The sequence below is a fragment of the Oncorhynchus kisutch genome, linkage group LG4 (assembly GCF_002021735.2).
Source record: "Oncorhynchus kisutch isolate 150728-3 linkage group LG4, Okis_V2, whole genome shotgun sequence".
Lineage (NCBI taxonomy): Eukaryota > Metazoa > Chordata > Actinopteri > Salmoniformes > Salmonidae > Oncorhynchus > Oncorhynchus kisutch.
In genome coordinates, this window is record NC_034177.2 from 67,842,265 (window position 1) to 67,869,405 (window position 27,141).

Here is a 27,141-nt window from a genome sequence, read left to right on the forward strand (position 1 = left end):
TATGTGGACAGCTGCTTGTCAAACATCTCATTCCAAAATCATGGACATTAATATGGTGTTGTTCCTCCCATTGCTGCTATAACAGGAGTTGGAACATTGCTGCGGGGACTTCCATTCAGCCACAAGAAAATTAGTGAGGTCAGGCACTGATGTTGTGCGATTAGGTCAGGCTCGCAGTCGGTGTTACAATTTTTCCCAAAGGTGTTCGATGGGGTTGAGGTCAGGGCTCTGTTCAGGCCAGTCAGGTTCTTCCAAATCAATCTCATCAAACCATTTCTATATGGACCTTGCTTTGTACACGGGAGAATTGTAATGCTGAAACAGGAAAGGGCCTTCTCTAAACTGTTGCCACAAAGTTGGAAGCACAGAATCGTTTAGATTGTCATGATTCCTCTTCCACCAAACGTTAAAGTTGGCACTAGGTATTCGAGCAGGTTGTGTTCTCTTGGCTTCCGCCAAACCCATATTCGTTCGTCGTACTGCTAGATGGTGAAGCGTGATTCATCACTCGAGAGAACATGTTTTCACTGCTCCAAAGTCCAATGGCGGTGAGCTTTACACCACTCCAGCTGACGCTTGGCATTGCACATGGTGATCTTAGGCTTGTGTGTGGCTGCTCTGCCATGGAAACCCATTTCATGATGCTCCTGATGAACAGTTCTTGTGCTGTCGTTGATTCCAGAGGCAGTTTTGGAACTCTGTCGTGAGTGTTGCAACCAAGGACAGACGATGTTCTTTTACACAATCTACGTACTTCAGCACTCGGCGGTCCCGTTCTGTGAGCTTGTGTGGCCTACCACTTTGTGGCTGAGTCGTTGTTGCTTCTAGACGTTTCCACTTCACAATAACAGCACGTACACTTGACCGGGGCTGCTCTAGCAGGGCAGAAATTTGACAAACTGACTTGTTGGAAAGGTGGTGTCCCATGTTGGTGCCACGTTGAAAGTCACTGAGGTCTTCAGGGAGGCCATTCTACTGCCAATGTTTGTGTATGGAGATTGCATGGCAGTGTGCTCAATTTATACACCTGTCAGCAACGGTTGTGGCTGAAACAGCCAAATCCACTCATTTGAAGGGGTGTCCACATACTTTTGTAAATGTATTGTATAACTGCGTGCGCTAACACTCTCCTTCTACCTCCCTGTCTGCCATTTGTCCTCTTGCTATGTAGTTAGTGTGTAAAGTGAGCCCCAAACGGCTCTCTCCATGGGTCCCCTGACAGCCCTGGGTCCCCTGACAGAGGGATTAATGGCTCTCCCCCTCCACAGCCATCCATTTCTCTGTCTGAGCGCTGGGCCTAAGTCTCCTGAGATGTTTTCAGGTGCCATTACTAGTCTGTGTCACAGGTTGCCCAGTGTGAGATGTGCATACTCAAAAGGCACCAGCACAGTCGCTCCGCTCTTTTTCACTGTGTTAAGTAATGGTATAAAGGGAGCAAGTGTGTATCCATTTCTACAATGATGCTGTTGGCCTTCTCTAGCTCTGGGCCGGGGTTTACTTCAGATAGAAAGCTATGATGTTATCATCATAAATTGGCCGGGTTGACTTGAATGTAAGAGAAAGATGGAAATGTCGGCTGCATGTCAGAAATGAATCGGAGCTTGGATGAGGGAATGGAGGCTTGAAAATGGCGTGGGTGCCTCTTAATGACTTCAGGGGTAATAAATACAGGCCGGTGCCTTCAGTCTTTTTCCATCAAGTTTCGTTAGAAACTAATGGAGTTATTTTGGACTGCTTTTATCACCTATTATCTTGTGTTCATCCTTCGAAAGAAAAGCTCTGATGGTTGAAAGCTCCCAGAGCGACTTGACTCATGACCACCCAATCAGATTCCACCCTCTACTTTTAAACTCCACTTGTTCCCAAAGCCGTTTTAGCCCCTTGACGTTGTAGAAACGTTTACCCAAGACTCATGTTCTTTGTGTCACTTTAACATCTGTATAAGATGAATGTCTCATATAGATTTTAAACTAGCACACCATGCTCCATGTAATGGTTTTATGTGGTGTGGTTAGGGTTGTAAAAGGGTCGAAAACTTAACCAGTAAATTTCCTGAAATTTTCCATGGGAAGTTAAGCCTGGGAATTTTGCTTAAATTCATCAAAAAGTTGTCTTATAACAGTGAACCTTTTTTTGTGGGAAAACATAAGGTAATTCTAGGTCTTGTGGCATATTTTGGTTAAATGATCCCAAATTCAATGGAATTGCAACCCTCTGTATGCACAGTGCATTCTTCCATCACATGTGCAGCTGATTCTCAACATTTTGCACGCAAATGAGATGCTATTGAGCCCACACTACTACACTGTCTGAGCCAAGGACTACATTCTTTCTGGTAAGTTTGATTTACAATACTGGGTGGGGTGAATATATTTTATACGAAATACATGATTGTTTGTTAACTAGTAAATAGTAGCCTACAGGAAAGTGTGTTTAAATCATTTCTAACTTGTTAACAATTTCTGCTAGTTAGTTTTTGCTACCATGTGGGTTTTTAGATTGCTTGACCCTGCTAACTGAGTGTTAATTCACCTATTTTAATTTTAAAACATTGGTGAAATAAATCTTACAAAGGAGTTGTTTAATCTAGCTGCTTAACTATTTATCTATACATGGAATTGTATTTGGGTTTTTCTTTGCACAATTTTCCCCTAATCTTTACAAGAAAATGCCACAGACACTACCTGATATGTGTAGACATTTCACTGCAGCTAATGTAGAAGGATAATCTGTGTACATGTGTAAGTACTGCGCCAAATCATATGTGAAGAATGCAACAAAGATGCAGAATCATCTGGCCAAGTGCATAAACTTCCCTCCGCATTCACAACAAGCAACCTCTGACAAAAGTCCCTCTACTTCTATTCGAGGTGAAAATGATGAATCGGACGCCTTATCGATAGCAACAGCTCATGGTCCTCCTGGAATCAGAAGTTGTTTTTGACTCAATGGAGGAACGTAGAGAAATGCTGATGAAAGTCTTGCTCGGGCTGTGTATGCAACTGGTTCACCTCTGATGCTCACAGGCAATGTGTATTGGAAGAGAATTCTGCATGTTCTTTGCCCAGAATACACCCCTTCAACCAGACATGCTTTATTTACTCATTTGCTGGATGCAGAGTTCAAGTGAAGGTCAAGCAAATCATAGAGAAAGCAGACTGTACTACCGATGGGTGGTTGAATGTTCGTGGGCGAAGAATAATTAACTACATTTCCACCCCTCAACTAGTATTCTACAAGAGCGCAGACACGAGGGACAACAGACACACCTGTCTCTCCATTGCAGATGAGCTGAAGGCAGTCGGCAATGACCTTGGACCACAGAAGGTATTTGCATTGGTGACAGACAATGCTGCGAACATGAAGGCTGCATGGTTGAAAATGGAGGAGTCCTTCCATTGGCTGTGCTGCTCATGCATTGAATCTGCTCCTCAAGGACAACATGGCACTGAAAACAATGGATACACTCTACAAGAGCGCCAAGGAAATGGTTAGGTATGTGAAGGGTCATCAAGTTGTAGCCGCAATCTACCTCACCAAGCAAAGTGAGAAGAATAAGGGCACCACATTAACCTCTAGCTTCGAGCAATCCCGTATCCGGGAGCGTAATCATAGCCTCAAGCTCATTAGCATAACGCAACTTTAACTATTCATGAAGATCGCAAATTAAATTAAATAAATATATTGGCTCACAAGCTTAGCCTTTTGTTAACAACACTGTCATCTCAGATTTTCAAAATATGCTTTTCAACCATGGCTACACAAGCATTTGTGTAAGAGTATTGATAGCTAGCATAGCATTAAGCCTAGCATTCAGCATGCAACATTTTCACAAAAACAAGAAAAGCATTCAAATAAAATTATTTACCTTTGAAGAACTTCGGATGTTTTCAATGAGGAGACTCTCAGTTAGCAAATTTTCAGTTTTTCCAAAAATATTATTTGTGGAGGAGGAATCGCTCCGTTTTGTTCATCACGTTTGGCTAAGAAAAAAACCAGAAAATTCAGTCATTACAACGCCAAACTTTATTCCAAATTAACTCCATAATATCGACAGAAACATGGCAAACGTTGTTTAGAATCAATCCTCAAGGTGTTTTTCACATATCTATTCGATGATAAATCATTCCTGGCAGTTTGGTTTCTCCTCTGAACCAAATGGAAAAATGCACGCAGCTGGAGATTACGTAATAATTTCGACGGAGGACACCATGCGGGCACCTGGTAAATGTAGTCTCTTATGGTCAATCTTCCAATGATATGCCTACAAATACGTCACAATGCTGCAGACACCTTGGGGAAACGACAAAGTGTAGGCTCATTCCTGGCGCATTCACAGCCATATAAGGAGACATTGGAACACAGCGCATTCAAAATATGGGGTACTTCCTGTATGAAATTTCATCTTGGTTTCGCCTGTAGCATTAGTTCTGTGGCACTCACAGACAATATCTTTGCAGTTTTGGAAACGTCAGTGTTTTCTTTCCAAAGCTGTCAATTATATGCATAGTCGAGCATCTTTTCCTGACAAAATATCTTGTTTAAAACGGGAACGTTTTTTTATCCAAAAATTAAAAGAGCGCCCCCTAATGCATAACTGGTTAAAGCTGCCCAGCAACACCCGTTAGGGTGGTGTTGTCATCATGTTTGACAGTCTAATGGAGGGGAAGGAGTCTCCAGGGAAATGGCCATTCACTGGACAGCCCCATCAAGAGGATCTTCCTGGATTATGTATTTTGGAAGAGAGTGGTAAGCAGCTTGAAACTCCTGAAACCTATAGCAGTAGCCATTGTACGGATTGAGGGAGAAAATACCATCCTGTCTGATGTTCAGACTCTACTTGCAGATGTAAGAGAAGAAATCCGTACTGCCCTGTCCACTTCCCTGTTGCTCCAAGCAGAGGAAACTGTAGTTCTGAAATGCATCAAAAAGCACGGAGACTTCTGCCTGAAGCCCGTACACTCCATGTTGGACCCCAAGTATGCTGGCAAGCGCATCCTGTCTGGTTGAGATCAACAAGGCCTAGGATGTCATCACTACTGTGTCTTGCCACCTTAGCCTGGATGATAGCTATTTGATATGCTAAATCAAATTTATTTATATAGCCCTTTGTACATCAGCTGATATCTCAAAGTGCTGTACAGAAACCCAGTCTAAAACCCCAAACAGCAAGCAATGCAGTTGTAGAAGCACGGTGGCTAGGAAAAACTCCCTAGAAAGGCCAAAACCTAGGAAGAAACCTAGAGAGGAACCAGGCTATGTGGGGTGGCCAGTCCTCTTCTGGCTGTGCCGGGTGGAGATTATAACAGAACATGGCCAAGATGTTCAAATGTTTATAAATGACTAGCATGGTCAAATAATAATAATCACAGGCAGAACAGTTGAAACTGGAGCAGCAGCACGGCCAGGTGGACTGGGGACAGCAAGTAGTCATCATGTCAGGTAGTCCTGAGGCATGGTCCTAGGGCTCAGGTCCTCCGAGAGAGAGAAAGAAAGAGAATTAGAGAGAGCATACTTAAATTCACACAGGACACCGGATAGGACAGGAGAAGTACTCCAGATATAACAGACTGACCCTAGCCCCCCGACACATAAACTACTGCAGCATAAATATTGGAGGCTGAGACAGGAGGGGTCAGGAGACACTGTGGCCTCATCTGATGACACCCCCGGACAGGGCCAAACAGGAAGGATATAACCCCACCCACTTTGCCAAAGCACAGCCTCCACACCACTAGAGGGATATCTTCAACCACCAACTTACCATCCTGAGACAAGGCCGAGTATAGCCCACAAAGATATCTGCCACGGCACATCCCAAGGGGGGGTGCCAATCCAGACAGGAAGATCACATCAGTGACTCAACCCACTCAGGTGACGCACCCCTTCCAGGGACGGCATGAAAGAGCCCCAGTAAGCCAGTGACTCAGCCCCTGTAATAGGGTTAGAGGCAGAGAATCCCAGTGGAAAGAGGGAAACCGGCCCGGCAGAGACCGCAAGGGCGGTTCGTTGCTCCAGAGCCTTTCCGTTCACCTTCCCACTCCTGGGCCAGACTACACTCAATCATATGACCCACTGAAGAGATGAGTCTTCAGTAAAGACTTAAAGGTTGAGACCGAGTTTGCGTCTCTCACATGGGTAGGCAGACTATTCCATAAAAATGGAGCTCTATAGGAGAAAGCCCTGCCTCCAGCTGTTTGCTTAGAAATTCTAGGGACAATTAGGAGGCCTGCGTCTTGTGACCGTAGCGTACGTGTAGGTATGTACGGCAGGACCAAATCAGAGAGAGAGGTAGGAGCAAGCCCATGTAATGCTTTGTAGGTTAGCAGTAAAACCTTGAAATCAGCCCTTGCCTTGACAGGAAGCCAGTGTAGGGAGGCTAGCACTGGAGTAATATGATCAAATTTTTTGGTTCTAGTCAGGATTCTAGCAGCCGTATTTAGCACTAACTGAAGTTTATTTAGTGCTTTATCCGGGTAGCCGGAAAGTAGAGCATTGCAGTAGTCTAACCTCGAAGTGACAGCATCATTTTTGGACAGAAAGTTTCTGATTTTTGCAATTTTACGTAGATGGAAAAAAGCTGTCCTTGAAACAGTCTTGATATGTTCGTCAAAAGAGAGATCAGGGTCCAGAGTAACGCCGAGGTCCTTCACAGTTTTATTTGTGTCGACTGTACAACCATTAAGATTAATTGTCAGATTCAACAGAAGATCTCTTTGTTTCTTCGGACCTAGAACAAGCATCTCTGTTTTGTCTGAGTTTAAAAGTAGAACGTTTGCAGCCATCCACTTCCTTATGTCTGAAACACATGCTTCTAGCGAGGGCAATTTTGGGGCTTCACCATGTTTCATTGAAATGTACAGCTGTGTGTCATCCGCATAGCAGTGAAAGTTAACATGTTTTCGAATGACATCCCCAAGAGGTAAAATATATAGTAAAAACAATAGTGTTCCTAAAACGAAACCTTGAGGAACACCGAAATTTACAGTTGATTTGTCAGAGGACAAACCATTCACAGAGACAAACTGATATCTATAAATTTATCCAATGCAAAAAAACATGTACATTTAAATGGTATTAATATTAATTTGCATACATTTCTGTTAATTCCCATATATTGCCGTTCATTCCCACAAAGTTTCCACGTCTGAATATTCCCCAAAATGTGCAGCCCTAGGTGTTGTAAATGTTATTACTTTCACCCCTTCAGAATTGCATTAGACAGGATTTTAGGGGTGATGTACTTTATTTAGCCTCCCCCTAGTCATGTCTTGGCGGTCAGTACCAGGACACACATGATGTGATGGGGATGGATACATTTTGACTATTAGGATATGACAGCCAGCAAGAGCAGTTGATGTCTGTTTGATATTGTCGGCAACTTGTAGATGTGCAAACCAGAGGAAATTGCTCTGCTCTCTTCCGGCCATGACAGAGCCATACCACCTCAAGCAAAGTCCTTCACTTCTACATGTTTTTCCCTTGCAAGTGGAAAAATGTATGACTAAAACTGAGAACATGGTCAATAATCCCACGGTTTCACTGGTAGCCTATGGCTGCACACAATCTTAATGTGCCGCCTCAACCATCTGTGGTACTGAATGCATGTTTATGACGTGTGCTCAGAGAATTGATGATAGCAGGTGATGTGCTGCTCATGTAGAAAGTGTAGAACCACTGCCCTCCCTGGGAGCTGCAAGGGGTAATGTAGTGAAGCTGAACTAATAGCTGACAAAAGCGACTCCCAAGTCAAGGTGTTCGCTCTTACTAACGTGTGAAGACGAGTATTCCAAACTAATCTCATTAAAAAAATTCATTATACCCTGTGATTCTATACCAGTCGCTCGAATCAGAGGTAAATTCTATGTCGTTTCCACTGGCTCTGCAGTGGGACATTGTTTGCAGTAAGATATTGTTAGCTTTTTACAGAAACCCGCTTTAGTGCTTTTTTTTCTCTTGCTGCAGGCTTGTTTTGCCTGCATTGTTAACAGAGCCCATGCTTGGTAGTACTGTTACAAAGCCCTGTGCCGGTCTCTGTCAGTGTGGATGTTGATTCTCCCCAGTGGCAGTCACAGCCTGTATGCTGCCCCTGGCACCCTGGGGCTAATTAACACGAGCAACCACCACCTATAGTCCAAGCAGTGGAGCGCATCTACTCCTCCCTGCATCGCACCCTCTTCTTCCGCACCTCAGTCCTATCTGTCAGTCACACTGGATGACTTGTCCGTCCCCCTGTTGGGTGAGATATTTTAAAAGGCAATGACTGCCAATCAGATCTGCCACCCCACTCCTAGAATAGTGGGCTGCTGTTAGTAGTACACAAGATGAGAGGCCGGTGACCTGAGTGTTATCTGCTAATGAATGTCTGTCCAGCGCCAAACCCATTTCACCAATACTGTCTTCAGCCAGACACTAACCACCTGATTAGGTCAATCATTGTCTTCATCGAACCAATTTAGTTTCACCGCCGTGCTCTCGGAGTTCAGATAATTAGTTGAGGCGTATAGATTAGAAACTGCCTGGAGCAGTCTGAAGCCTGCCAATGCTGTATATTCGGCACCACCGCTTTCATCTCTGGTCTGGGCTAAAGGAGCACTGCATGGTAAAGGGTAGTGTTCAGTGGGGACACATTTTCAACTTGAGGTTGGTTCACATCTTTTCTTGATTCTGACAAACCTCTGCCCCATTGCTCTCTGCGCTTAACTAAATACTTGACTGTGCAGTAAAATACCTCTTTTACAATACTTACTGCATAGCTCGCCAACAATTTCCCCAAATAGCTTCCAATACCGTCGCTTCCCAAAACAAATCATTCCGGAATCCTTTGTCTCCAGACCCATTGAGGCTGATAAATGGGGAGGATAGCAGTGACCCTCAGTAACAGTCCTGCCAGAGATGGGGGGAGGGAGGAGGAGATCTCTTAAACCAGTGCGGGTGCTTTGACCAGGGGGAGATAACATAATCCATTTACCAGGCTCAGCCCCACTAACGGCCATCCACTGAATTGAAGACGGGTACATGGAGAGATCCTTCCCCAGCCCCCTTAAAAGCCTTCAACTTCCACAAATAGGCCAGGCCTTTTAGAGCTAAATGGGTTTTGTCCCTCTAACCATTTTTAGGTTTCTAGGTCTACTCCGTAGAGAGAGAGGACTTTAGTGCCCAAAAGAACCTTTTAGCATGGGCAGCACCATTGAGGACTTTCACCATTTTGAAGTAGTCAACTGGGTGGGACATCCTATGGCAGGGATCGTCTAGATTCAGCCACAGGCCGTTTTTTTCTTGAGCGGGTTGTTGGACTGTAACATAATCACACATTTGTAGACTGCAAATTGACCGCAAGAAGCCCAAACAGTGCTTTCGGTGTATTCAGACCCATTGAATTTTTCCACATTTTGTTAGGTTACAGCCTCATACTAAAATGTATTAAATTGTTTTTTCCCCCCCTCATTAATCTACACACAATACCCCATAATGAGATGGCAAAAACAGGTTTCTAGAAATGTGTGCTAATTTATATTATTATTATTTATTTTTTAAACATATCACATTTACATAAGTATTCAGACCCTTTACTCAGTACTTTGTTTAAGCACCGTTGGCAGTGATGATTACAGCCTCGAGTCTTCTTGGGTATGACACTACAATCTTGGCACACCTGTATTTGGGGAGTTTTTCCAATTCTTTTCTGCAGATCCTCTTAAGCTTAGGTTAATCACTTAGGTTATTTCCTGCGCATGTTTATTTTTTGCTCAGAAAACTTGGGTGGCCAAATTCGGCCCGCAGACCGCCCGTTGGGGAACGATGTCCTTTGAGTTAAGCAAGGATCACATAATTCCATCCAGGTCACCAGTAAGGACCAGCCAATGAATTATACTCCTGAGGAAACATTCCATAACTGCAGGTGGCGGTAAATCACCAACCTGGGCTTTATACCAGTTCAAACACACTCTAGGTGGCAGTGTGCACCCTGTCAGTTTGTTTGCCAACTCATAGAAGTATTAGAAGAAGAAAATTGACAACTTCAAATGGAGATGTCCTCAATGGCGCTGTCCGTGCTCTGACACAATGATGTGATGTTTAAGTCTATGGCCTACCCTTGATTTATCTCTTGAACTCTCAGGCTAATAGGATGCACTTGGCGTAGTAAAGGTACTGGAACATTCTATAAAATAGAATGTTTGTTCTTGAGCAGAATGATAGAATTTCTTGTCGTTCACGATTTGCCCTCTTTCTCGCAGATTTGATCTGATATGCTCCTCTGAAGTCTAATGATTACTCTTTTTCCTGTGCCTTTTTGGTTGCATTTGAAATGTAACCGTAACTCACTGAGTTGATGCTCTTAAAAGTATTCTCTGGGTGGCCCAGTCTCTTCTTGCGGCCTGCTGAAAGATGAGCGCTTTCTTCTCCATCACGTTTAATCCTGATTTGGAATTTCAGACAGGACGGGCCTGTTACAACCCCTATTAGTCACTACCCTCGTGACTGTTTAATTCACTACGAGGAGGAGGGGGAAAATCCCTTTGGAGACGGGAGCAATGAATCATTTATTTTATTTTCTTCTCCAGGAGGGTGATGTGCAGCGTTTTGTAGATGACCTATCAATCGACTGGGGCTTTATATCATCATAAAACAGGCCGGCCGTGCCGCAGAATGAAAACAATAATGGGGAGCTATTTTTTACCATTCATCCTCCGTTCCATTTGGTTTTGACTTTGTGTACGGAACCACACCCCTGACGTGCAAACAAGGACAAGTAGTCTGAGACCTTGATTCAGTTTTAGTCCGTGTGCACTTCATCTGGACTGGCATATCCTTTTTCCAAGGACAACCATTAGCACATATTTATGCATTCACATATGAAAATAGAAATGGTACTCCATCCCCTTATTTCTGGGAAAACTGGTGTCTGTTTCTCTCTCTCTTGCTTGAACTTTATAAATGAACAGTGATAGCTCTGGGTTTTTTTCTCTGTCTTGTAACGAGGGATGAGTTATGAGAGATTTATTTAATTCTGTGTTTGAGATGTAAACAATGGCCCTCTTTGCAGGGCATCCCATTATTTACTTGTCATGATTGGTTGAGCGCGGCACATAGCACACAGAAGAACACAAGCCACTTAGAAAATACCTAGTGTCAGTGAAAACACTCTGCTTTCCCCTCCTCCAGTGGAACACTGTGACATGCTGAGTAGCTGTCCAGAGGACGAGCCCATGACCCCGGGAGACGAGTGTCTGGACGCAGCCATCGATGAGTCCCTGCTCGAGACCAAGCCCATCCAGTCGCCCCTGCAGGTGTTTGCAGGCATGGGTGGTCTGGCCCTGATCGCTGAGAGGCTGCCAATGCTCTACCCAGATGTCATCCAACAGGTTTGACCACTTCCTATTCTAATAACTACATAACTAACTAATACCAGCACCAGTAAAATACCACTTTCACAACTTGCGTAATTGGGGAGGTATTTAATTGTAGTCCTACCATGTTAAGGCCATTTCCCAGATATGATTAGATATAGCATATCATCTAGAGCTCAACACTTAAGAAATTCAAGCTGCCTTTGCTACATAGAAATTCATATGCAGATCTGAAGTTGCCAAAGTAGTGCCTTGTCTCTACTCTGGTTTCAGCCTATAGAGAGGCATTGCAAGTCACTGTTTTCCATTCAGTCGAAATCCCTATTTGTCTCTTCTGGGCTCCCCCTGTGCTACATCATTCCTCCTAAATGAAAGTAAATTGATACTTTAAACAGTAATTGAGAGCACATAGCGACAAGGTGACTAGCTGGAATGGCTTCTGACAGCTGCCAGGTACTAAATCTGTTTTGTTTTGTTATTTTCTCCCCCTTCCAAATTGTTGCAGCGAATTGAATTATTCAGGCAGTCTCCCAGAGCTACTGGTGGTTTGAAGCAGACGCCCCACGAGGGCTATCAAGTGAGATGATTTGTTTTGTACTTAGCATTGTGATGAAAATGAAGCATATACATGATTGGTCATTGATTGGTTGACCATATACCTCTCTCAACAGGATATTACATCATTCTGCATTAGTTTAACCCTTAGTGTGTCTCTGGATAGTGTTCTCAGAGCACGCTCTTAAGGCTGTGAATAATTGAGGTGTTCTGCTCTCATCCTGAGTGAGACTGTTAGCAAAGTAAACTTAAGGCATTGATGCAGGTGAGGCTTTTCTGTTTACCCAGCAGTGGCCCTTCTGATGGGTTATACAAACAGCCCAGGTCTGTGTCTTTTGTCCCACTGGTGTTTAGCTGTTTGCTTACAGCACATCCTGTTCCTGGAGATCCACTCTGGCTCTTAGTGCAGCTAAGCTTGAATTGATTATATTGATCACAACTAAGCACAAAATAACGTTGTTTTTCCAAAGTGCTGCCGCTCCAATACTTGCCTTAATCTTAAGGACACTGGGCACAACCTGAAAAAACACTCAACCCAAAAGTTGAGGGATGGTACAGTGCCTTCAAAAAGTATTCACTCCCCTCGACTTTATCCACATAATGTTGTTACAGCCTGAATTTCACATTGATAACATTTAGACTGTTTGTCAATGCCTACACACAATACCCCATAATGTCAAAGTGGAATTGTTTATGTACATTTTTACAAATGTAATAAAAAAGGAAAAGACATGAACTATTTAACCCCTTTGTTATTGCAAAACTAAATACGTTTGGGAGTAAAAATGTGCTTAAGTCACACACAAGTTGCATGGACCCACTCTGTGCAATAAGTGTGTACCATGATTTTTGTATGACTACCTCATCTCTAACCCGCACATACAATTATCTGTGAGGTCGCTCAGTTGAGCAGTGAATTACAAACACAGATTCAACCACAAAGACCAGGTAGGTTTTCAAAATATAACAATCAACAGAATGGAGCTACGCACAGGCAAAACCTAGAGGAAAACCTGGTCAAGTCTGCATTCCACCATACACAGGGAGATTAATTCACCTTTCAGCAGGACAATAACCTAAAACAAGGTGAGATGTACACTAGAGTTGCTTATCAAGAAGGCAGTGAATGTTCCTGAGTTAGTTTGGACTTAAATCTACTTGAAAATCTATAGCAACACCTGAAAAGGCTTGTCTAGCAATGATCAACTAGTTTGACAGAGCTTGAAGAATTTGGAAAATAATCATGGGCAAATGTTGCACAATCCAGGTGTGGAAAGCTCTTGGAGACTTAAACAGAAAGACTCACAGCTGTAATCACTGCCAAAGGTGCTTCAGTTTGCAAACTTTTCAAAAAACATGTTTTCGCTTTGTCATTATGGGGTATTGTGTTGAATTTAAAAAAAAATCCATTTTGAAATCAGGTTGATTCACAACATTTGGAGTAAGTCAAGGGGTATGAGTCTGAAGGCACTATTTGGTTTAATTTATGTTAAACTTGTAAATCAGTTGACCCTTTGCTTTATCCCATCAAGGAAGTGTTGAGTTAGAAGCTTTGTCCCCAGGGCACTATGCCCAGTCCCTCAGCAGCTCTATCGATCTGAATAACTGTTCTCGAGTTCCATATACTCTCTACTACCCTCAGTGCCCAAAGACAACACATGACATTGAGATCCCACCCGAGTCAGCTCGTCTGTCAGTGTTTTCCATTTGTTGTCCTCTAACCCCATTCTATCCCTGGCTCATCCTGTGCAGGTGAGTGCTCCTGTGGTACCCTCTACCACGCAGGAGAAGCCCAAGGACAGCGACCAGTTTGAGTGGGTCACCATCGAGCAGTCTGGCGAGCTCGTGTATGAGGCGCCAGAGACCATGGCCGCCGAGCCGCCACCCATCAACAAGTCGTCAGTGCAGACCATGTCGCCCATCCCCGCCCACTCTCTTGCGGCCTTCGGTCTGTTCCTGCGCCTGCCGGGCTATGCTGAGGTGCTGCTGAAGGAGAGGAAGCACGCCCAGTGTCTGCTCCGCCTGGTGCTGGGCGTCACCGACGATGGCGAGGGCAGTAAGTGACAACTCTCACGCAGCTTCAGTCGTGGTCAGGAAAAACTCCTCTCCCTATTTATATGAAGGATTTAGAAGCATGTTCATATTTTGAAACACCGGGTCCCTATGGTGTTAATTTAGAAGGCTGCTTGCATGGATAAACATTCTCAGCCCTACTAATAGCAGTTCACTTTTCCACCAATGCTCAGATTGACTTTGTCAGGCAGTTGATCTTGCCAAGTTGTGGACCAAGCAGATCGATAATGCCCATTATCAGAGTCCCTGAACACATAGCTGTCAGTGTCATAATATGGGCAATGCATGTAAACCGACTCCTCTAAAACCACCTGGCCATAAGCAGGTAGAGAAATAGAGGGGGAGAGATTTTAATCCCTCCATTTACAATTGAGGCACATTTGTTCCCACTGGTGCAGATCTTCCCCTGCAGTCCTTGAGACAAATATCTGTTTGCTGGCCCTGTGGATCATTTAGCCAAAATACTCACACTGGCTTGTTTAATATTGACAAGTCCTATTCCCTCTCATACATTACAACTCCTATCCAGCTGACCTTTGCTCTCATTTGCCTTCATTATTGATGACTATTTAGCTCCCCTCTCCTCTAGGGCCTGAATTAAAGCATGTTGTCCTGCAACATTTTTTTTTCTTTAGTCCTTGAGATAACGGCCCTTAATGATTGAAGGAGAGCAGGTTGCCAGCTTGTTTAGTGACACTGGTCACACAGCACACTGTCAGTCTGCCATTTAATCGGCTGTTGTCTTCTCTGGCCTCATTCTCATGAGTGCTAAATCAATGTGTCCATCCTTTCTGGACAGTATTCCTCCTTCTCTGTGGTCATCCCTCCTATGGTGGTCATCTCTCTCACCATCCCTCACACTCATACAGTGCTTCATGCATTTCTGTGTTTTTTATCAAATTCTTGTCATTATGAGAAGATGATATTATCAATCATCTTCTCTGATTGGCTGTTTCTCTCCCCTTCCTTCCAGGTCATATCCTGCAGAGTCCGTCCGCAAATGTGCTGCCCACGCTGCCCTTCCACGTTCTGCGGGCCCTATTCAGCACCACACCTCTCACCACGGATGACGGCGTGCTGCTGCGCCGCATGGCCCTGGAAATAGGAGCCATCCACCTCATCCTGGCCTGCCTGTCAGCCCTCAGCCATCACGCACCCCGTGTCCCCAACACCAGCGGGAACTCTTCAGAGGTGAAGCCCAGACACTGACCGTGTCCAAAAGGCGCTCACATGCACATACACACTTCTGGGGACATGCATGTGTGCTTAATACTCGAAGTGCAGTGAAAGTCATGTGAATTTAAAATTGTATTATCTCCGGCATTTTTTTAAGTCAAGTCTAGGGCTGTTGCGGTGACAATATTACCGCCAAACCGGCGGTCACAGGTCATGAAGGCAGTCAAATTCCTTGTGACCGTTTAGTCACGGTAATTAGGCTTCTCCAAGCTCTGATGCTGCTGGTCATTAGTAGCCTACCAAACTTGCTAACTTCCTGGTATTCAGCACTCTATTGTGCATCTAATCACTCTGACATCAATGCAAATGTAATCGAAAATCTAACCAAATACATGTTGCGGAACATTTCTATAGGTTATGCAGTTGCGCGAGGAAACCAAGTGATGGCCTCGACTAAAAAGAGGAGCATTCCATCAGCTTTCTAGGCCTACTATATTTATTTCTCAACTTTCCTTATATTAAGCACATTGCTTCTCTATAGAACAGGCGTATAGCCCACCTGGTTGGCATTAAAATTAACCACGTGTAAAAACGTCCTCCATTCGCTATTTAAGTGCATAGATAACTTTTTTATTTATTTTGCTGCCCCTGTTTCGAGACAGGTGCATGATAGTGGTCCATTCTAAATCAAATCAAATTTTGCACATTTATTATTTAGTATATGTAAAGGGGAGATTTAATCAAGAATAGTCTGATGGGTGATAATAGACTCACTTGTGAATGATATAGTATCACTTGTGAATGATGCTGCCTTTTTCTTTTGCGACTTTTTCTAATCATCGTCGCATACCTCAACCTAGCCCATGGACCGATGTTTTAATAAGGTTTGTATCACATCTAAAGTGACCAAATAACTTCTTAAAATTTGGCACATTAACCTTTTATTTAACTAGGCAAGTCAGTTAAGAACAATTTCTTATTTACAATGATGGCCTACCAGAAGGCAAAGGCCTCCTGCGGGGACAGGGACCTGGGATTAAAAATAAATACAATATAAATATAGGCCAAAACACACATCACAACAAGAGGGACAACACTACATAAAGAGAGACCTAAGACCACAACATACAATGGGGCAAAAAAGTATTTAGTCAGCCACCAATTGTGCAAGTTCTCCACTTAAAAAGATGAGAGGCCTGTAATTTTCATCATATGTACACTTTAACTATGACAGACAAAATGAGGAAAAAAAATCCAGAAAATCACAGTGTAGGATTTTTTATGAATTTATTTGCAAATTATGGTGGAAAATAAGTATTTGGTCAATAACAAAAGTTTCTCAATACTTTGTTATATACCCTTTGTTGGCAATGACAGAGGTCAAACGTTTTCTGTAGTCTTCACAAGGTTTTCACACACTGTTGCTGGTATTTTGGCCCATTCCTCCATGCAGATCTCCTCTAGAGCAGTGATGTTTTTGGGATGTTGCTGGGCAACACGGACTTTCAACTCCCTCCAAAGATTTTCTATGGGGTTGAGATCTGGAATGCTTGAAATGCTTCTAACGAAGCCACTCCTTCGTTGCCCCACTGTAGGGACTTTTTTGCCCCACTGTAGCAAGGCAGCAACACATGACAACACAGCATGGTAGCAACATAACATAACGACATGGTAGCAACACAACATGGTAGCAGCATAAAACATGGTACAAACATTATTGGGCACAGACAACCGCACAAAGGACAAGAAGGTAGAGACAGCAAGAGGTTTAGAGGCTAACTGCCATACATAAGCAGCTTGTGAGTCAAGTTTCGATAAGATCATTTTCACCATTAAAAATGCAGCTTTTATAATAGAAGCATTACATGCATAATCACATTTGCAGTCACTTTTGATAGCCTACTGCCATGTGCACATTTTTATGCTAGTGGTTCTATTAATTTGGGATCTATTGCATCCCACAACTGTCCGACTGTTTGGAATATTTTTTACTATGGGGGATAGTAGATTGACATAGACTGCTGCATTTGCTGTTATTTGACTTATTAAAATGTAATGTTCCAAAAGTCTGCATCAGTGGCTTGTGGACCAGGAGATGCTAAATGTGTTTGTTAATTAACGGTCAATTACTGTGAGACCGACTTTTAAACTTATTTCACACACAGGCTTATAAAAATAGATGTAGCCTTAAGACAAGATTAAATTGACAATAGTCTAAATGGGTGACTATATTAGGAATTGTTTTGTGAGGGAACGGAGCTTACCAAAAAGCGACTTGAAAATCATCCTACAGAGGTTCATGCATGTCAGATGTTTTTGATTTATATAATGGAAAGAGAGGACACTCGAAGGTTTCTAAAACCCCTAGAGTCCCATTCAAAAGTTTGGACACAGTTACTTATTCCAGGGGTTTTCTTTATTTGTACGAGTTTCTACATTGTTGAATAAAAGTGAAGACATCAAAACTATGAAATAACACATGGAATCATGTAGTAACAAATCAGTGTTAAGTGTTAGTGTCAAACAAATCAAAATATATCTTATATTTGAGGTTCTTTAAAGTAGCCAACCTTTGCCTTGATGACAGAATGGCACACTCTTGGCATTCTTGTGGTGGTATTATTTATAATTTCATATACTCTGATATAAACTGGGTAGTTCAAGCCCTGAATGCTGATTGGTTGAAAGCCTTGGTATACCACGGTTATGACAAAACATTTATTTTTACTGTTCTAATTATGTTGGTAACCAGTTTATAGTAGCAAAAAGGGACCTCGGGTGTTTGTGATATATTGCCAATATACCATGGCTAAGGGCTGTGTCCAGGCACTCCGTGTTGTGGATGTGCGTTTGAACAGCCCTAACCGTGGTATATTGGCCATATACCACACCCCCTCGGGCCTCGTTGCTTAATTAGAATGTTGATGCCCCAAAGGCGAGGCATTGGCTCGAACTGGGATGCCTTGATGCCCGGCCATTCTAGTGTTAATAGAGCAAGAATGTAAACACAGTTCAAACACACTCCTACTCGTATGTCACCAGATGTCGTTGGAAGTGTGTTTTGCCCATTGCGTCCTCTTGTGTGTTCATGATGGACCAACACTAAGATAAACCTCTATTTGGGTTGGCTTGACAAAGCATTGTGTGACAAATGGTGTCAGCCTTGTCTAATGCTTTTGGCTTGACACGATAGGAGGTTCTCACTCTCCTTTTGTCTTTCGCTCAGAGAGAGACGGGCGATGAGGATCAGTCATGTTATTAATTACTCTACCTGGCAGGGCTTTACTCGGGGCTCTTATGCATATCTCTACTGAGCCCTTGACAAATTGGGTAATTGTTTAGTGTGAATGATAAGAGGCAGGTCTGGCTTTGAAGAGAGACGTGTCCTTTGTATTTTTGCCAACTCCAGGCAGAAGGGAACATCATGAATAGGAATTGAATCATGCACTGTCTGACTGCCATGCCCATTAAATGGAGTGATTCTACTTCTATTGAGCTTTCTGCTTTGATGCAACACTCACCTCCTGCTCGTTGCCTTTCAAAGTACTCTGTACCGGTCTCGGACCACTGCGATGCAAAGGAGATGACGATCAACTTGTATCAATCACAATAGGGATTTTGATCACTGGAACCCAACACCACCAGCATCCAGCAATGCCGCCACAAGGGTCCAAGCGCAATATATTTCATAGGCCTAAATCCAGCTAGTCCGCTATAGATGTTACTTTATATAGTGGGCTAGGCTATTACAGTACTACAGCCCAGTGTTTCTGTGGACCGTTTCAACACTTGCTCTCGTCCACAGACCCATGTGGATTTAAGGAGTTGTCAGAGTTGAGGACAGATCTCAGGGGCCAGTGGCTTGGGCGCGGGCCAAAGTCCTGTCACAGCGGTAATGGCCGTCCTTGAGGCGGCGGCCCAGGGGTGCTGCTTTTATGTGACCGGAGACACGGGCCAGAGCGGGCGGGTAGGCGGGCGGTCAGTCCACACACACACACACACACACACACACACACACACACACACACACATCCCTCTTTATCTGGGAAAGTGAGCCTCCTCCCTGATTTGATGTTCCAGGGCTCAGTGATTAGTCTCCAACCTCTTATGACGAGAGCATAACTCCTCCCCCTTGTACCACTGGGAGAGAGTCAGGACTGGGCCCTGCTCCGGCCCAAACAGGACTGTCCTATACAAAACACACACTATTGCCATCTATTAAAATCCAGTGAACAATGAAGAAACTCACCAAAGGAATAAAAGACAAACGGGTCAAAATCCCAGCAGTCTCATCCCACCTACTGTAAAGTCAATGGAAATGCTGAATCATCTCCATTGCGCCCCAGTTGACTGATAGAGTTGACAGTGATCTCTGGTGGCAGAGGTGCATGTACATATACGCCACAACCATTAGCCGGTAAAATTCCCATAACGCTTGTGTGCATGTCGGGAGCGTTCCTGCGATGTTAAAGATGCGCTGGGAGAGCGCAGCGTTAGCCGCTTGTCTGTCAGCCACTGCCTCTCCCGTAGATCTTTATGACACGCACACGTCGAGCCTGATGATCGTCAAAGCTGAAAAGGTGCAGTCTCAAACGTTATCCTCTCGTCTAACTCAGACATCCTTTCATATCCATCTCTCTGTTCTCTTTATTCAATAATGCCCTCTGCTCCCTCCCTGTACCACAGGGAACTCTCGTTGTTCAAATATCATACACACAGCACCAGGTCGACCTTTGTTTAGTCCAAGCATATGCTCTTTCCCTCCGAGACTCCTCTGCCTTTTATTTGACATAATCTCCCTTTCAAACTGCTGGGCATGTGCTCTGAGCTGAACTAGAAGGGCCTCAAGTGTATGATGGCTGCGACAAGCAGGGCTGCATAGGAGTTGGGACTGTGGGTAGGCAGGCTAGTTATGTTAGATTTTTCTACCTGGAAAACCAGCATTGTGCTCTCATTTCACTTTTGATGTGGAGACTGACATTTTGAAAAGGGGAACAGTAATCTTATTCAATCCAAACGTGTAGCCCATGCTGCATTGACAATATCATTTTTAGTCTTTTGATTTCATAAGCTTATGGAACGCTATTATCTTTAGGTCAGCCCTATGTTGTCATCACAATGGACCAGTAGACTACACTTTACCCCCTGCTGATTTCATGTGTGGCGCTGATCACCTCCCCTCGTCTGTCTGGCCCCAGCCCACAGTGTCCAGTGGTCATGGAGGGGGCACCAGTGAGGAGCAGCAGCTGTACTGGGCGAAGGGCACTGGTTTCGGTACAGGCTCCACTGCCTCAGGCTGGGACGTAGAGCAGGCCCTCACCAAGCAGAGGCTGGAGGAGGAGCATGTCACCTGTCTGCTTCAGGTAAGAGTCCTCTAGGCCTAGCTGGGTGTAGTACATCCTGATGGTTTTCCCACATGGCACAAAGTGTCAATTAGCTAACAATGGGAAGACCTATGCACTTACTTTTACATAAGTCATTGCTGTGTAGTTACCCCAGAGAAAGGCCTATATGTTTTGCTCAAATTGGGTGTACTCCACTTATTCTCCCCCTGTCCGCCAGGTGCTGGCCAGCTACATCAACCCAGCAAACTGTGTGAGCCACGGAGAGGCCCCTACAGGGGAGAGCAGGGGCCACAACAGCAACGCCCTTCCCACAGTGCTGCAGGAGCTGCTCAGCCAGTCCTGCCTCATTCCAGCCATGTCCTCCTACCTACGCAACGACTCCGGTGAGTGAACCCTCTTCTTCTTTAGTCTTCATCTTGTAACTTTCCATGTAGGTTATGGTAACTCCCGTTAAGGATGACTGTGCCTTTAACTGAAGGGGAAACTCGATGGCAAATCCCACAACAATCTATTTGACTGATTGAACATATCAACAGTGCTTATGAAGAAAGATGCTGCCCTTTTCTTTCTATTCCAGTGCTGCATTTCTCAATGGCTTCTCCTGGTCTCAGACAATGTAATGAACCTTTTATTGGAAAATAATGATCGACCAGCTTTCAGATGTTACCGGAAACGTAGTAGGCTATTGGATGAGGTGGTCATCTTATGCGCATTGCTTTGTCCTTTCTGCTTCTAGGCTACCAGTTAAATTGCAGTGAGAGCTAGATGTGTGTGTGTGTGAGTTGATCATTGCTTGATGAGACAGCAGATGGAGCTGCAGTATCTTCCTCTGACATGGTGATGAGAAGACCAATATCTCAATATACAATACATATATTTATCATTCAAAAGAGCCCTGAAATTCCAAGGGATGTTTCAATGTTTGCTCAGTGAAGATTTACCAGCTGAATGCATACATACGACTCTTACACCCTTGGCTCTCACTCCCTCCCTTCCACAAAGATGTACTTCAGTACTCATTACCAATGATCTCTCTGTGCGTATCACAGGACTTCATTTCAGTCAGGAGAGGTCTTGAGTTCCTGGGAGTAGACATTCCTATAGTCCACCGCAGTCCACTAAATAATGGCACTGCTCGAACCCACAACTTTAACATAACACTTCTTTCAATATCGGAGAGTATATAAAAACAATCTATTCATGCTAAGAGGATATAATTATATAAAACAGTAAAGATATAAAACAGTAATATAAAGTCATTTACAATCTATCAATAGCTACTGCTTCTGTGGTGGTTGATGCTTTCCAAGCAATTTCAATTATATGAATCCATGCTTTCAAAATACCCATCCAGTTAATTCTGTCTTTTCATGCGACAGAACATATACTGTCTAATTTGATTAGGTTACTTGTGACTTAGTTAGGTGGTAATTATTGTGTGGCAAATGGATTCATTCTTTTGAAGATAGGAACTCATTCTCGATAAGAACTCATTCTCTAATCTATATTGAACCATTTTATTTTATATTTTTGAATATACAACGGACGTCTTTGTTAGAATTTGTTCTGAGAACCCTTTATCTCTGGAGTATAGTTAGAGAAGTTGAGTCAAGGTCCTTCTTATTCCGAACATGTACCATCATAATTCTACAGTACTGTCTGTGGGGAGTCAGTACTCTGTGATGTAATTGGGGTGTGATGGGCTTTCTGTGAAGGCAGGATACGGTGGTAATCTGCAAAGGTAATCCCTAGTCCCCGGGGGGCGAGGGCTGACCCAGAGTTAACTGATCACCTGGGCTAGATGTTGGCTCGGTCCATTGCTCTGACTAGGTTTTCTGTCTCTTCAGCTCTGACCCTGGGGTTTCCAGAGGGGCATGCAGGCTTGTGTTCTTTCAGTTTGCTGATAACCTCAGTGAGGATACATCCCAAACCCCTCTTAATAGGAGTGTTCAGTCCACCCAACCAATCCCCCACACGTTTAGGCTTTCCACGGTCTGTGAGAGTATAATATATTTTCTCTCTTTTGGGGATAGTGGAATCTGTGGTTCTGTCCACATGTTGTGGACATTTTAATGGATGCTTGTTTTTGTCCAGTCATTAATGAATAGAAACAGAAAAATGTTGCTCACGGACCTTCTGCTATTGCCAGGAATAAAATGGAAAGTTGGTACACTGCCAAGGAAATAAAAGAACCTTGAACAAACCTTTTCATTGTGTTGTTTCTACAAATACACGACTTCTTAACGACCCCATCACAGGATACATTAGTGTTCTATGGACAGATTATTGGCACGTTTTATTTCACCAATGTGCGTTGACTCACCCACCAAAATTCTTAAGCTTCTCAAGCTGTTTGTTCTGAACTAAAATTGGCAGGTTGGCCGATATCAACGTAGCCTCCATTCACAAGGACTTGCTTTGTGTTGCATATCAGGTGGTGGCAGCTCATAGCTCTGTGTGTATATAGCCGCAACTGCCTCTTTGTCCGACGCTGTTAGTGTGTGTGTATTCACAGGAGCGTCTGTGTGCTGGTGTGAATTTAAAGCGCCCCTGGTCTCATAATTAAATAACAAACAGATAAAGAGATGAGTATTGTAATTGGTCCTCATTATCTGGTAAATGTCTCAGACACGGTCATGGGTGGTGTGCAAACATGCAGCCGTGGCTGCCTGCTATTAAGTAAAAGTTTACTGCCTCCTTTTTCATTGTCACACTCCTTTCTCCTGTGTTGTAGTAATGGCATGAGTTTTTCTGCCATTGAAGTTCTCGGGTTGACCTCCTAAGCGGCAGAGATTTGTTTTATTCTTCCGGATGGAAAAATCCATTCAGTATAAAGTATTTAGGAAAGATAATGGACCTATATACTTTGTTTTTATATAATATATTCTGTGAGAACTAAAATCACAAATAAAAGCTAGACAGTAGAACTAGAGAATAGAAAATTCAAAAACCAATGTTTTTAACAGTATATATTTTATTTTTGAGCATAATGACACAGCATTAGCCATGGCAAATTGCATATAATTGTAGGAAATTCGCTTTAAAACTGCAACATTCTCTTAGCTCCATGGCAGAATATGTAGAATTACAGGGAATTTGCTTTTAAACTAAATATTCTCTCAGCTGAAAAACTACAAAATTCTCTGATGCAAAAATGTAAAAAAAATATAATAAAAAATGTATTGTCACACACTGGATATGTGCTGTGTAATGTACAACCAAGATAGGGGCCTCTAAAATGTTCTCTCGTATTCAGTTGCGTCCAGGCCCCCTGCCAAACCCACAAACCTAAACTCCTTTATGATGAAAAAAAGCAAAGAAACATTTGCCTTTTTAAAATGGACAAATCAATTGACACATTTTAACACCCAATTTAATTACAAATTGTGTTTTTAGTGATTTATCTACTGTGCAATATGGTCAGTTAAGTCAGTTCAGTGTGTGAGCGCTGATGGAAGCCAAGGGCTCATCTCACTCTGTTGTGTCGGCGCCAGCCCTCAGAGCCATGAGCTGTCAATAAATGTCAAGGGGCCCGCTGGTAATGAAAAAGTGGGAAGAGACCTAAGAGCACTCCTGCCGTGTCTCTTTTTTAATAACTTGCTGTACTGAGGAGTGGGGGGATGGGGTGTTCCTATCAAAAAGCATTAAGAGCAAGGTAGGGGGCAAGCAGCCCTGGGAGGTGTGTGTGTGACAGAGGCAGACTTGGTATTCAGTAGGAGTGTTGCCCTGGTGACACAGGGATGATGTTCTACTCTGCCTCATAGGCCAGGATCAACTGTTATAAACCTCCATCTCATTCCTACATAATGCACTGCTTTCACTTTGTATACCATTTACCTTCAAAGCCTTTGCATTTTTTTCCCTCCAGTATGCTTGTAGAAAGAGTCATGAAATTCCTTGGAATGTTGGCCTAGATCCTTGCCGCTTGGATTGTGTGGTGTTTTCCGAAAAGTGCAGATACCTTTGCATCATGAATGACACCAAACCCACACACGTCAGTCTTTCTATTAAATATTTTAAGATAAGGCTACAGTCCAAACCCGTTCTCATACCATGCACCATTCATCCAGTGTCGCTACAATAAAAGCCTTGCAACTAGCTTTATAAAAGGGATACCATACTAGTTTACATTAAAAGCATCATTAAGGCTACTACACCACACTGCTGTTTGTCTTCATTCATCCTCTTCATCCACAGTGTGATGCCTAATAGCTGCCTTGATGTATATCTTAGCCCAGCCTGCCCCTGCACTCCTAAGAGGCACCGGGGGGAAACCCTGTTGTGTCCCATTGTTTAGCGTGGTCCCTGTTCCCTCCCTCCCTCTAACCCTCAGTCCGACTACCCGCCTCAGGCCGCACTCATTCCTCCTGCTAATCTCCCAGCTCGGCTGCGCCGCTTGCGTATTGTTCCACATTAGTCATCGGTGTCTTGGCAATCCTTTTGGGACGCATTACGCAGCCGCCACGCACTCCATCACAGGATGCTAAGCCATTAGTGAGAGGTAATACCTTTTAATGTCACAGCGAAACTCATTTATTTTAATTGAAAATGTCCTTTCTCCCCTGGCTCGCTCCCCTCCAAACCTCAAACATAACCCTTCTCCCCTTCACTTCCATCCTTGAGTATGTGCGTTGTGTGTTAGGAACAGCTTGTTCAACAGTATGCATGTAGTCAATGCTTTTAAACAGCTTGTTAAATGGTACGCATTTATTTTATATAACCTTTATTTAACTAGGCAAGGCAGTCTAGAACAAATTCTTATTTACAATGACGGCCAAACCCGGACGACGCTGGGCCAATTGTGCGCCGCCCTATGGGACTCCCACTCACGGCCAGATGTGATGCAGCCTGCATTCGAACCAGGAACTGCATTGACGCCTCAGGCACTGCATCCCAGTGCAAAAGACCATTCTTTTAACAGATTATTAAACAGTACGTACATTATCAAAACTATGTGGATACCTGCTCGTCGAACATCTCATTCCAAAATCATCTGCATTAATATGGAGATGGTCCCCCCTTTGCTATGAGCCTCCACTCTTCTGGGAAGCTTTTTACTAGATGTTGGAACATTGTTGCAGGGACTTGCTTCCATTCAGCCACGAGCATTCGTGAGGTCGTGCACTGATGTTGGGCGATTAGGTCTGGCTCACAGTCGGGGTTCCAATTAATTCCAAACATGTTCGATAAGGTTGAGGTCAGGGCTCTGTGCAAGCCAGTCAAGTTCTTCCACACTGATCTCGGCAAACCATTTCTGTATGGACCTCGCTTTGTGCACAGGGGCATTGTCATGCTGGAACAGGAAAGGACCTTCCCCAAACTGTTGCCACAAAGTTGGAAGCACAGAATTGTCTAGAATGTCATTGTATGCTGTGGCGTTAAAATTTCCCTTCACTGGAACTAAGGGCCCTAGCCCGAAACACGAAAAACAGTCCCAGACCGTTATTCCTTCTCCACCAAACTTTACATTTGGCACTATGCATTCTGGCAGGTAGTGTTGTCTTGGCATCCGCCAAACCCAGATTCGTCATTCGACTGACAGATGGTGAAGCGTGTTTCGTCACTCCAGAGAACGCGTTTTTCCACTACTCCAGAGTCCAATGTCCGCGAGCTCTACACCATTCCAGCCAACGTTTGGCATTGCGCATGGTGATCTTAGGCTTGTGTGCAGCTGCTCAGCCATGGAAACCCATTTCATGAAGCTCTCAGAGAACTGTTCTTGTGTTGACGTTGCTTCCAGAGGTACTCTGTAGTGAGTGTTGCAACCAAGGACAGACGATTTTTACGCGCTTCAGCTCTCGGCGGTCCTATTCTGTGAGCTTGTGTGGCCTACCACTTTGCGGCTGAGCCGTTGTTGCTCCAAGACATTTCCACTTCACAATAACAGCACTTACAGTTGACCGGGGCAGCTCAAGCAGAGCAGAAATTTGACTAAGTGATCTGTTGGAAAGGTGGCATCCTATGACGGTGCCACGTTGAAAGTCACTGAGCTCTTCAGTAAGGCCAGTCTACTGCCAGTCTGATTACAGCACGCAGTTTGGATTTGTAACGTGTTGTTTTCCAACCATGTGATTTGTTCACTTCTTGTGTAGTTACTTAGGCTCTATTACTAGCTGCTTTATTCATCTTGTATGTCCTTGTCCATATTGATTCAGACACGATGTGCACATTCACGTGTGTATACACACACACACACACACACCACATGCAGGTAGGTGCAACTGACAATTAAAATGTTGTGATGTGCGTTCCAGATGGCAGTCGACACATCTGAAACCGAGCAGATCTGACCCACGCTCAACCTTTCTCGTTAGAATGCAGGATACACATGCTAGTGGAGGTTAAATTATTTCCCCCATGTTGCATGTGACTGGGAGCATGCCACCCTGACCTTTTTGGTGATATTTGAAGAAGCTCAGAATCCTGATAAAGCTAAGTCCTGGAACATGCTCTAAGCATGAAGACATGATGTACTTCTTCACCATATTATGTCTCTTACTGGCATCAATGCATTGTGTCTCACATAAGCACATGCTTTTGCTTATGCCTACATTCTCCCACAGAATCCATCATAGATGAGGCTTGAGTCTAATTCATATATTCTCATTTTATTGTAAAAATGTTCCCTATTGCACAGTACA

General features: G+C 43.7%; 1 protein-coding gene across 17 annotated transcripts in view; it reads left to right on the plus strand.

Moving 5' to 3' along the window:
- Positions 1 to 27,141, plus strand: part of birc6 (baculoviral IAP repeat containing 6) — a 147,304-nt gene that overhangs the window by 63,161 nt on the left and 57,002 nt on the right. For 13 of the 17 annotated variants that reach the window (XM_020481699.2, XM_020481707.2, XM_020481706.2 and 10 more), the window contains exons 60-65: positions 11,167 to 11,366; positions 11,857 to 11,928; positions 13,659 to 13,962; positions 14,953 to 15,170; positions 20,354 to 20,518; positions 20,718 to 20,883. In XM_020481699.2, the coding sequence (XP_020337288.1) occupies positions 11,167 to 11,366; positions 11,857 to 11,928; positions 13,659 to 13,962; positions 14,953 to 15,170; positions 20,354 to 20,518; positions 20,718 to 20,883 (1,125 nt within the window). The remainder of the gene's footprint in view (positions 1 to 11,166; positions 11,367 to 11,856; positions 11,929 to 13,658; positions 13,963 to 14,952; positions 15,171 to 20,353; positions 20,519 to 20,717; positions 20,884 to 27,141) is intronic. The other 4 variants (XM_020481712.2, XM_020481714.2, XM_020481715.2 and 1 more) reach the window with 1 other exon arrangement.